Consider the following 12,483-nt stretch of genomic DNA (forward strand, 5'->3'; position numbering starts at 1 on the left):
GTCTTGCTGTTCTTGATTAGGAATCCTTTGCCAGTTCTTTGTTTTTTCTTATTTCAATTTCTTTTCTCCTGTCCCCCATTACTAGATTACATTTGAAAGCTGGGGCAATTTTCTCAGCTGTTACATATGTCTAAAGCCCCAGCCATCAAGTAGCTGTTGGTCATTATTTGCTTTTTATTGTTTTCGGTTGTAGTAAATATTGATGTATGTAGGACAATGAAGTTGTTGCACTTTATTTTATAGTCTACATCATGTTTAAGACATTCTGTGGAAGTGATTTAAACTGAGTGCTTATATTTTTTTAAATTGGCATTTTGTATCAACAAATAACAGAAAAAGATATTTTATCAATAAATGTTGATATCTAAGCCTGCATCATATTTCGTGTTTTTGGTCCTAACAGGAGGTTACAGATGACTTGTCAACATCAACAGACAATCTGTCACAAATACAGGCTGCACACCATGAGAAGAATGAACTTCTGAGTAAAACATTGTCAGAAGTTAAAGACTTAAATCAAAAGATGAAAAATGAAACGTCTTGTCTAGATGTCTTAAGACAACAGCTTCAAGAAGAATCATCATCAAGAAAAGTTCTTGAAGAGGAGGTAATGAAATGCAACACATTACTTGAAGAGAAAACGTAAGTGAAAATAACAGTTATTATTACTACATGAATTTGCAGGAAAACTTCTGTAACAATAGAAACTTCTAAGTACTCAAATTTCAAGTTCACATAACATTGATTGCTTAAAATCTGTTGATTTTCAATTTCATTGTGATTCAGTATCCTTCTGAAATAGTGTAGTGTCCTAGAATAGGGATTATAGGCTTTTCATTTCTACATAAATACTGCAACCTATATTCTTTTGAACCTACTTTTAGAAGTCAAGGCTTGGTCTTCACTTACAATCTCTCTCCCCCCCTTCCCCACACACATACTTTCTGCCATTACTAAATAGATAATTGTCTTATGCCTCAAGATGTGCCCCATCAACTGATCACTTGTTTTAGTCTTTTCCCTAATTCAGTTCAATACCTTTGCATTCATTCATTCTCACCATCCATTCTTCAGCATTCAGCTCTAGCAACTGGTTTTGAAAACTTCTAGTCTCTTGTCAGAAAAGCTAATAATCCACATTTCATTTCTGGACAAACACATTTAGAAAGGACTCCCCAATATTTAAAACACATTTAGAAAGGACTCCCCAATATTTAAATTTATATTTAATTTTTAACAAATTTATCTTGTTTGGGAATGCTTTTCTTGCTGTTACCAGTCTGCATTTCAGATGTACTTTACTTTGGCCACCATTACTTATTTTATAGTGGTAATAACAAAACTTTTCTATTACTTTAAGTGTCTCATATTCTAATCTAATTCCTTCAGCCCCTCCTGATTTAATTTGACTATGTTCCATTATCTTTGTTTTGCAGTTGTTGATGTTCATTTTCCAATCTCTTTTGAATGTTCTATCTATTCTGTTCAACTGTTCTTCCAAGTCTGTTTCCCTGTCTGACAGAATTACACTGCCATTGCCAAATTTCAAAGTTTTAGTTCCCTTTCCAAATTTATCCTTGGTTTACCATACAATGCAGGTGTTCAAAGCCAGTGTTTACACCCTTGGTGCTTTTTTTGATGGGTGTTACGTTGTGGTCCAAGGCATATTTTTCTGCCTAACATTTTGTCTACCAGTGCTGAAAACATCAACAGTTGCTATAAAGACTCAGAAAGCAGTACAGGCTTGAACAAACTCAACCAGCTGAACTGTTTATACACATCCACAGAACCCTTGCTTCATGACATCATCAGGCCACTGCCTTAGATTGCAGAGTTCTTACCAATGTTTGTTATGAAGTATATAAGGGGAGGAGTTGGCACTGTTTGCTTTATTTATTACTAAGGCCCACAACTTCAGTAATTTCAGTTCATTTTCTTTTCTGATGAAGTAATAAAAACCCCTTTGATTTTTCTGGAAACCTTATTTGGATCCTACAATTTGGTGTCAGTAGTTAACTTTCCGACATGAATGAATGAAGACAGTAGGACCTTAATTGTTTCCTTTGATGAAGCACAAAGCAAGAAAATAACTATTTCTCCAGTGGCAAGTACTCTCTCCTTAGTGGAAAGCAGTTAGAATAATTAATGACTCCAGGAAAAATGCTTTTAAGAATAGGTTACAGAAGGTTAAATGGCATGTAATTTATAATGAGCTAAATGGTAATATAAAATTTAATTTATTCTATGAGAAATTCATATCATTATTTGAAAATAGCTTTCTGCATAAGCTAATCAGAAAGGACACTAAACAGCCAAGTAAAAAAGCATGGATGCACCACACCGAACTGATAGGCAGAGACATGCCAACTGGCAATACTCTCCCCTTCTACTCCCCCACACCCCTCCTCAAGCTTCCAGGATATTACATAATAATACTACTATGGTACCATAGCTTTGGGCTTATCAGGCGTACTTTTCTTCAATTGAGAAAGATGAGAAGTGTGTGCCTTCCCTCTCTGGCATCAAATAACAATAATTTGACAGGACATATCAGTTCAATGACCTGAAATGTTTTTGATGTATTATCAGCTTTATTTACTCCAGTGAAGTTTTTTTATCATGGCCCAATCCTCTAGCTTATATGGGTTTGGCAGCTGTCCTTAGTTGTATATTTCAGTTTCAACCACATGCACTCACTGGATGTTCCATTTGGTGTTCTTCCATTGTGCAAGTAACTGCCTACCTGATATCTCTTCTGGCAACTCATCATCTAATGACCACAGCTTGCACAATGGAGTTGCCACCTGGAATTTGAACTTAATTCCATGGGAATATTCCATTACACCTCATTCTTAGTGGTATCAAGTACCAGTGCCAGTCAAGACATATTCCACATACACAGGATTAGGATAATAAGGTGTAGTAGTAATATGCTTGATCACCATACCCAGACAGAAATTTTTGAAAGTATGAGACATAAACGATGATGCATTATTAGTCACCAGTATATTGACTGGACCAAACACAAAAAATGTCCTTTCAAGCCATGGATAACTGCACATGAGTTCACCTCTTTGATTGGCATAAACCAGATAAATTTTGATAATGCCTGAACACAAACTAAGATATACTTATTCTCTTCCTTTGTTCTCAGGAGAGGTCTGGCAAAGGTGATGAGCATCTTTTGGAATATCTTGTCCACTGGCCTAGATGCAAGATGGCCCCCATTTCATATTCTGAGCCAGCATTCTCTCCGCATAAATCTGACAGGCTGTAATACAGTTTCTTATTTCAAATCCATATTTTTCCAGATAATTTTTTCCCAGATTTTACTACAAGTTTTACGTACCATCAGAGAGAGAGAGAGAGTAGAGTAGAGGGGTTTTAGGCGCACGACAGCAAGGTCTTCAGCGCCCGTTCAGTAACTTAGGGACGTACCATCAGATACATTTCCCCCCCCCCCCCCCCCCTCCCCTGTCCCCCAGGGGGTTTGGCCGGTACCTAACTAAACACCTGGTTGTCTGTCTCCAGTTTATAGCTGGTGTGTTCTAGTTAGGATTTGAACTTCTGCCAGAGCTTCAGTTTCATAAACAGAATATGTTGTTTTCCATTTCATTCAGCATCCATGATGCATAAGCTATGGGTTGCCTCTGCTCAGCACTTTCTTGGAGCAAAACAGCTCCCACACTCAGCATGAATGTATCGGTCTGAAAAATAAATTGCTCATTAAAATCTGGTAATGCCAAAACTCGAGGTGTATTCAGAGCTTACTTGATGCTTTCAAATGCTTGTTTTGCCCCCCCCCCCCCTCCCCCCCACTTAAATTCACAAGCCTTGCACCCTAGACTGTTTGGTGGCACAGCCTTTCATGTGAAGTTGTCAATAAAATTTCAAAATGTTTTTCATGTTGATGAAGAAAGCATTACCATATGTTAGTGGGTATTGGTAATTCCAGTATGGGTTGCACTCACTGGGGATCAGTAGTCATGCCATCAGCTGACACAATGTGCCCCAAGAACTGCATGCTACTGCATATCGGCTTTAATTTCTTGACATTCACAGTTAAACTGGCTCTCCTTAACCTTGTAAAAACTTCATTCAAATACTGTCCATGTTCCTCAGAGATAGCAGTGTAAATGACAAGATTGTCTAGGTAATGGTACAGAAATTTAAATTTTATGTCTCCAAAAATTTGATCCAGTAATTAGATAGAACTGCTGCCCCTGTGGCTATCCCAAATGGTACAGATTGGTATTCATGGATATTCCAATTGGTAGAAAATGTTGTTATCAGCTTTGATTCAGTAGCCAACACAGTCTGGTTATGTGCTTGGTTAAGATCTAATGTGTAAATTGTGGCTCCCTTAAACCACACAAAATTGGAATGTATATCTGGCAGAGGTACTAACCTAATTATAACCTTTTTATTCAGTTCATGGTAGTCCACCACAGGTCAATATTGTCCATCAGCCGTAGGTGCTAGAAATATAGGGACTACATATGGTGGCTTAGATGGCCTAACTACATTCTTTTCCAGCATCTCAGCAACACCTTGTTTAAGTATTTGCATCCAGGGAGGTAGTAACTGATGTGCGTTATTCACTGGAGCATTGTGTGTTAACTCGGTCTTGTACTCTACGAATCCATCTTCCCCAATTTGGTAGTTAAAGTACTTCTGAAAAACTCGGTACACAGGTATTCAACTTCCTTAGTTTGCAGATGACTCAATAAATCTCTGGGTCTCCTAACTTCATCTTCCCACACTTTATGCCCTGTTTTGTGATCTCATTAACTCTAGATGCATCCCTTTTTGCTGGAAAAATAATAAATTACAGATTTGGTTAAATTTCGGGGGGGGGGGGGGGGGGGGGGGGAATTGACCCTATCGAAAGGCAAAGACATACCAGCTGGCACAAAATTGCATCACTTACTGCTTAAATTTTGTACAAATTTCTCATTTCAGAATATCTGAAACCAATGAAAGAAACACAGTCTTGCACTTCATAGAACACTTCTCATAACTACCTATAAGAACACCTAATTGAGAAATTCCCATGTGGAAGTTTCTTTCTGTTTTATATATATATGAGAAGTACCCCTAGTGAAAGAAACTTTTCTGTCAATCCAGTCCATCCCATTCATATGTTTCCAATTACTGTATTTCTGCACACAGTACTTTGAGCATTACTTTAACACTATTTACATCCTGTTGTTACGGAGTTAACATTGCTTGATGAACAAGCCACTAGTAAGTTGTTCTGTCTGCATACCAGCTTATGGCTATGGAAATCAGGCAATGATACACGATATGTTCTGTCTAGTGTGCAGCATGGTACCAATGGATACCAACTGCATCAGGTACAGTATATTTCTGTCACCATACTGGAACAAGCTGACCTTTGTAACCCATCTTGAACATGTGAGTGGTGAAAGGATTTAACTCAGTCACAGACATCAATGAAGTATATGGCATTCACTTTTTGATCATGCATGTAAATGAAAATGTAAATTGGAGATACAGTGTCATTGACATACTGAAGCACACTAGTTCAACCACATTTTCAGTACAAATGATTCCACTTGCAGATGACGTAAATGTTACAGTTAACCCTTTTAGGGAAATTACAGAAGCAAAAACGCTTTAAAATGTTTCTCAAATAATTACCAAACAGTTCTCTGCAGACAGAATCTCCACTGATTTTGAACAGAGGATTAGCCTAAGATATTCAGTTCTGTATGCTGAAAATAAAACTTGTGCCAGAAAATGATTTGAATCGGGATTGCCAGCTTTTCACAACCCAAGTGAGGTGGCTCAGTGGTTTAGTCACTGGACTCATAATATTCAGGAGGACAGTAGTTCAAATCTATGCTCTTCCATTCAGATTTAGTTTTCTGTAATTTCCCTAATTCTTTAAGGGGAATGCTGGGATGAAAAGTCATGACCAACTCCTTCCCTAAGCTGAGCTTGTACTGTGCCTCAAAAATCCTTGCTGTTGTTAGAACATCACATTATAATTTTCCTTCCTTTACTTTTCATGAGCTGTTACCTTAGTGATTATGCTATTTCCCAAATCAGTTTTTTTTATTTTCACTTATGTTCTCCCATGCATTGTGTGAAAAAAGCATCTCTGGGGGAGTAGAATTTGTGGAGGACCATGGCTTACTCTGAAATAGGGATATACATCAGTTGAATTAAATTAACTGATGTAACAGTGACATAAATTGACATCAAACACCAGACAGAAGTGAAATCTGCACTGCAATGAATAGGAGGAGACTGTCAGTAAAATTGTAAATTGATTGAATGGATTTATCATTCTTTAACTTATCTTTGTCAGGAAGCATTTGAAATTCAACATTTTAGGTGTGGGTGGCTCAGAATATGGATCCAGAGGTCTGGGGTTCAATACCTGATTAGTCCTAGGATTTTTATCTGTCACTTACCACTTTTTTCTCATTTGTCAGAGTTTCATGGTAGTTCAGAGTTTGCATTAAATAGTAGGTCCTCCTATAACTGGCTGCGTAAGTCAGCACCAAGGTCGAAGGAAGCAGAGGGCACACCACTTCCAATGACCAAGCCTATTAAAGGTCTGTGGTCTTCAAACCAAATTTCAGTTTGGTGACAGCTTTAGCTTCGTCCTGGTGCTGCCGTGCCACCGAGATTATACGGTCTACCCAAGATTCATAAGAAAGGGGTCCCACTCCGTCCGATCGTGAGTAATTTGGGTGCTCCTACCTACAATCTAGCCAAGTTCTTGGCCCTCACGTCGGTAAATGCGAACATCACATTTCCAATTCTATGGTGTTTATTCAGAGATTGAAGTCCTTGTCTCTTAGTCCCTGGGATTTGCTTGTGAGCTTTGATGTCATGTCGCTTTTTACCCGGGTTCCTCTGGAAGAATCCTTGCAATTAATTGGTGAGAAACTGGATGAGGAAACAACCAGGCTTTGTCGCCACGTGTTAACGTCGACGTACTTTTTATTCAATGACAAATATTTTGAACAGACTGACGGAGTGGCTACGGGGAGCCCTTTGTCCCCAATAGTCGCCAATCTTTTTATGGAAGATTTTGAGGACATGGCGCTGAAGACGGCGTCCTTAAAACCAACCTCTTTTTGGAGGTACGTTGACGATACGTTTATGGTGTGGCCTCATGGGAGAGAAGCTCTGGACCGCCTCCTAGATAATTTCAATTCCCTGCATCCTAGCATCAAATTTACCATGGAGGTGAAAAATGATGGAAAGCTTCTGTTTCTGAATGTTCTGGTGTACAGAAAGGATGATGGGACACTGGGACACAGCGTTTATCGAAAGCCTATGCACACGGACCGTTTCTTACATGCTTCTAGCTGTCATCCATCGTTCCAGCGTACGGGGGTCCTGCGGATGTTGGCGAGAAGAGCTTATGCCATTTCAGATGGAGAAAGCTTGACACAAGAATTGGACCATCTTAAGATTGTGTTCAAGCAGAATGGCTATACAGATAAACAGATCTGTCGTGCTTTCCAGTTTGGACCTTCGCCTGAACCACCAGACGATACCTGCAAATCGGTAGCTTTTCTGCCTTTTGCTGGGAGCATTTCCTCGAAGATAGGAAGGATTCTGAAAAGATATACCATCAAAAGTATTTTTCGTCCGCTAGTGAAGATTAGAGCGCTCCTTGGCTCTGTTAAGGATGACTTGGGTTTGAGGAAGCCCGGTGTTTACAAGATCCCTTGCCACTGTGGAAAGGCTTATATTGGTCAGACAATCCGGACCATTCAGGAGCGATGTGTTGAGCATCAGTGGCACACAAGGCTGCTTCAACCTGAGAAGTCTGCAGTGGCGGAACACTGTCTCACTGAGGGACACAGAATAGCATATGACGAGACACAAATGGTTGCCCCTGCATCTCGCTATTGGGACTGTATTTTAAAAGAATCCATAGAGATTCGGTTATCTGACAATCTTATTAATAGAGACAAGGGTTTTCTTTTCAGTAAGACTTGGGACCCAGTGTTATCTGACATTAAAAAACAATGGTCTGTGGTTCTATCGTCGGAATAATTTTTTTTAATTTATTTTTATTTTTTAATTTTTGACAGCGATATCTCGATTTCGCCTGTTTCCATCACTGGCGGCGGGGTATGTCTTCTGTGCTAGAGGGTAGTTACGGCACCTTCTCACGCACGCATTGTGGGTCTTCTGCGGCCTATATAGGGGCCGCCGCTTGCGCTGGGGAGTCAGTTCCGGTGAGATAGTGCACCAGCACTCTCACCTGAAGATGGCGGCCAGTTGGACCGCGGAAATATTGTGTCATGAAGACGTTATGATCCAGATGCATACCCGAGAAGAATATTATCAGCTTTAGCTTATCTTGTTTTTCTGTCATCTAAACTTCTTAGAAGGTTGAGAGAAGTCTTCCAATTGATGTTTGATATAATTTTGCTAAAGTAGTTATTGAAGGCAAAATGTGTCTCACATTTAGTAACCAAACACGTTTCTACATGTTTGAAATTATATGGTTTGCTTTTATTCATAGTGCAGCAGATGTAAATTCTTGAGAAGCTTCATAATATTTCATGGGTAATTTTGTATTCTCAGTTACATTTATTTTCTTTTGTGTGTGTGTAGAACCTGATAAATTATTTGAATTAAACTTATTCTACATCTTATTGTCAGCATTAAATGTGTAGCTTATGTGTTATATATCATATAGGCCCCTCTTGTCCAATTTACTGAAGATATAAACAAAATGGCTACAGCATCACAGACTGAGAGGAAATTATTATGGCCGCTGGGAGGAGGAGAGGGTTGGGCAGGGTGAAGTGGGAATAGGGAAGTTTTGACAGGAAGACAGTAGAGGTGGAAACAGACACCAGTGGCAATGATTAAATTATAACGGGTTGTAGTAATAATCACAATACATGCTGTGGAGCATTATGGGATGACAAACAAAGAAAGAGACGGGGGGGGGGGGGGGGGGGGGGAATATATGGGAATATATCTTCTGTCTTCTCTCTCTCTCTCTCTCTCTCTCTGTGTGTGTGTGTGTGTATGTGTGTTCCCATACCCAAAAATCTAATCAACTGACATAAAGTAAATTGGGAGGGCATGCTACTGGAACTGCTCCACCAATAGTCCAGTCATGAAATGTTTCTGGTAAAGTGCATATCCCTATGAGTCTGTCATAAATATTTCCTACCCACACACATTCATCTACATCTACATCAAACATCCTCCACAAGCCATCTTATGGCACATGATAGAGAGTACCTTGTGCCACCACTAATTGCATGCTTTCTTGTTCTACTAGCAAACGGACTGAGGAAAAACTGACTGTCAAGTCATAATTTCTCTGATCTTATCTTAGCTTTGTGGTCTTTGTGTGAAATGTAAGTTGACGGCACTAGAATTGTTCTGTAGTTAACTTCAAATGCTGGTTATCTAAATTTTCTCAATAGAATTTCATGGAAAGAACATTGTGTTCACCCCTGAGATTTCCATTGAGATCCTGAAGCATCTCTGTAATTGTAGTAACCACAACCAACAGTGGGAACGCCTTGGGCTGCGGACCGGAGCCACCAGGCGGGGAAGCCACCGACGGTGGAACACGCACCACCAAGTAAACACAGGACAAGTTGGACGACAGACCAATGACAACTGCCAACAACCGACCATGACCAACTATGAGTGACACAACAAGGAAGAGATACACAACGGAGGCTTGTGGAAACTACAACACCAAGCACCAAAAGTAAATCCACTCGGAACCAGAGCCTGGCAAATGTCAACAACGCGCAATGACCAGAACGCAATACCGCCGAGATAGATACAAAATCCAGAGCGAGTACCAGACTGACTGGACTAGGGCAGAGTGGTTCCCTATATAGGAAACCGGCCACTGTCTGCACATGGCTTAGCAGTGGTGCCCTCGCTGCATGAGAGCTGCTGCGCGGAATAGCCGCCGTGGAGGCGGAGCCCTCTATGGGCTGACCACGTCCATTTGTTCTGCCACGTGTTCGACTTCCACGGCGGAAGGTACTAGAGTAATACTCAGACATTGATCAAACCTACCGATAACAAATCTAGTACCCCACCTCTGAATTTCTTTGATGTGTTCCTTTAATCAAACTTGTTGTGGATCCCAAACATTCGAGCAGTACCATCCTGGAAAATACAGGATGGAATAATGACAATATTATGAAAAGAATACTAACACACACATGATTACAGTCTCTTCTGGCCGATAGGCCAGAGATAATATGTTAAATACATTTGAATACATTTGAATGTGTGTGTGTGTGTGTGTGTGTGTGTGTGTGTGTGTGTGTGATTTTCCATTGTTTGATCTTGTCAATGGAAACATTATTGATTAGTATAAGATGTTGATGTATGTAAAGTGGAGGAAAATACATTGTATGGTAAGTCATAAATGGTGCAGAAAGTTTATTCACAAAATGCAGTGTAAAAGAGATAATATTTTTGGATTTTAAACTAATTATTATAGCCTTGGTGAAGAAGTTCAGATGATCATTGTGGGACATACATGGTTAAACTACTGTTAAATAAATTAAGCACATGTTCAAAACAGCAACTACATCACACCATCATATCTTTGTACGTGATTAGTAATTGATGTTGATTATTTGGCAACCTTACAATACTGACAGTTTGTGGTGATACAATGTACAGGTCATTAAAAATATGTTGTTTGATTTGTCTGGATTCATTTCATTGATATTTAGGCCACTAAAATGAGTCACTCTTTGTGCAATATGCTTGTTGGTTACTGTAAATTTTGTCCATAAGGAAGGTCCATTGCCAGTACTAAGGCTCTGTTATTGCTTGATTATAAAGAAAAAGAAGATATTGCTTAAAATATCTCTTGGAAATGTGGATGAAGAAAACTGAAAACAAATATTTTTCCTTTCATGTTGAATTTTATTGTTTATTTCAAGAAGTACTTTCATTGCCTCTAAATAATGTATTTCAATCAGGAAGGAACTGGAATTACTGAGAGGAAATGATGAAGCTGAAATACTTAAACTAAATGAGTTACTCTGTAATAAAGACATGGTCCTGAACCATTTATCTGTACAACTGGAAGAATGTAAAGAAAATTATAATAATTTAGATCAACAGAAGCAGCAGTATTTGAAACAATTAGAAGATATACAAAAAGAGGTAATAAAACAGTTTTGCAGAACCATGGATTATGGGATTATATTTTCAGTTCTGATTTGTTATATATGTTAAAAAATTTCACAAATATTGGCCTCAGAAAACCCATAATTGTTTATTTGCAAGAAGTTTTTAGCATTATTTTAACAAAAATCTCGATACTTACCATAAAGAGACACATTAAGTACAGACAGGCACAATTAAAAGATGCACATAAGCTTTTGGCCACAGCCTTCATCAGAAAAAGAGATATGCATGTCATTCATTCACACAAGCCAGCACACTTCACACACACAAACTGCCAACTCTGGCAGCTCGGTACAGAATACCATTCTGGTCCGAGCTGCTGAAGTTGATGGTCATGTGCGTGTGTTGTGGTTGCTTGTGTGAACGAATTATGTGTGTTTCTTTTTTTCTGGTGAAGGCTATGGCTGAAATCTTATGTGTAAGTGTCTTTTGATTGGGTCTGTTGCAACTTAATGTGTATCTTCACAGTAAACAGCAATCTATCTCTTCCTACATTGTTGACATTCCTACCTGGAATTTCTGTTGTTTGAAGATACATTCTGTGTTTTTCCTGTACTATTGTGCTGCTGTAGTGAGTGGCTGTTGCCCTCTGCTGTAGTGCAACAAGGGTAGGTGGCTGTTGTGAATGGAGCAGGTAGAAGAGATATAATGAGGTTAAGAGCAACAGATATGTAGCTCATACCTTTACAGGAAGGGGTTGTTACATGTTGGACGTTGGACATTTGCCCACATTATCACACATATGCTGGCACCCGTGTGTGTGTGTGTGTTTGTGTGTGTGTGTGGGGGGGGGGGGGGGGGGGGAGGGTGCACGCTTATGCATGCATGTGTGCATGTATGACTGAGGTAGCATAACCTTATAAAATTATCTAAAATCAGGGCTATTAATTGTGTTGTGAGAATTTTAATTCACTGAAATGTATGGAAAAGGTGACTATCCTGTTCGTACATGAGTACTTTTGCTCCATTTCATTGCATTGTGTTAATTATAATCTACTAAAATGACTTTTTTATTTTATTTTATTTTTTATCTGATCTCAATATTGTGATTTGATATCCAGTTAAATTTGATTCACTATTAGCGTCAGATTACATTTGATAAAATTCTCTCAGGCTTCCAACTGTATCAATTGGTTTAAGGTCCATGAATTTTCAGCTGAGTGCTCCTCGGCTATTGTCAAATGGTGGATGTTCTTCATGCAGCTCAAGAATTCTCCCAGTTTTTCATGTCCATGAGCCCAGAAAATGAATGTATTGTTAAAATGATAAAAGTGACAAAGTTGTGCAGGAGCC

General features: G+C 39.1%; 1 protein-coding gene across 2 annotated transcripts in view; it reads left to right on the forward strand.

Annotated features, from left to right (window-relative positions):
- Positions 1-12,483, forward strand: part of LOC126281196 (uncharacterized) — a 239,262-nt gene that overhangs the window by 139,663 nt on the left and 87,116 nt on the right. For both annotated transcript variants that reach the window (XM_049979905.1, XM_049979906.1), the window contains exons 6-7: positions 404-642; positions 10,980-11,166. In XM_049979905.1, coding sequence (XP_049835862.1) covers positions 404-642; positions 10,980-11,166 — 426 coding nt within the window. The remainder of the gene's footprint in view (positions 1-403; positions 643-10,979; positions 11,167-12,483) is intronic.

This window comes from Schistocerca gregaria, chromosome 7 (assembly GCF_023897955.1).
Source record: "Schistocerca gregaria isolate iqSchGreg1 chromosome 7, iqSchGreg1.2, whole genome shotgun sequence".
Lineage (NCBI taxonomy): Eukaryota > Metazoa > Arthropoda > Insecta > Orthoptera > Acrididae > Schistocerca > Schistocerca gregaria.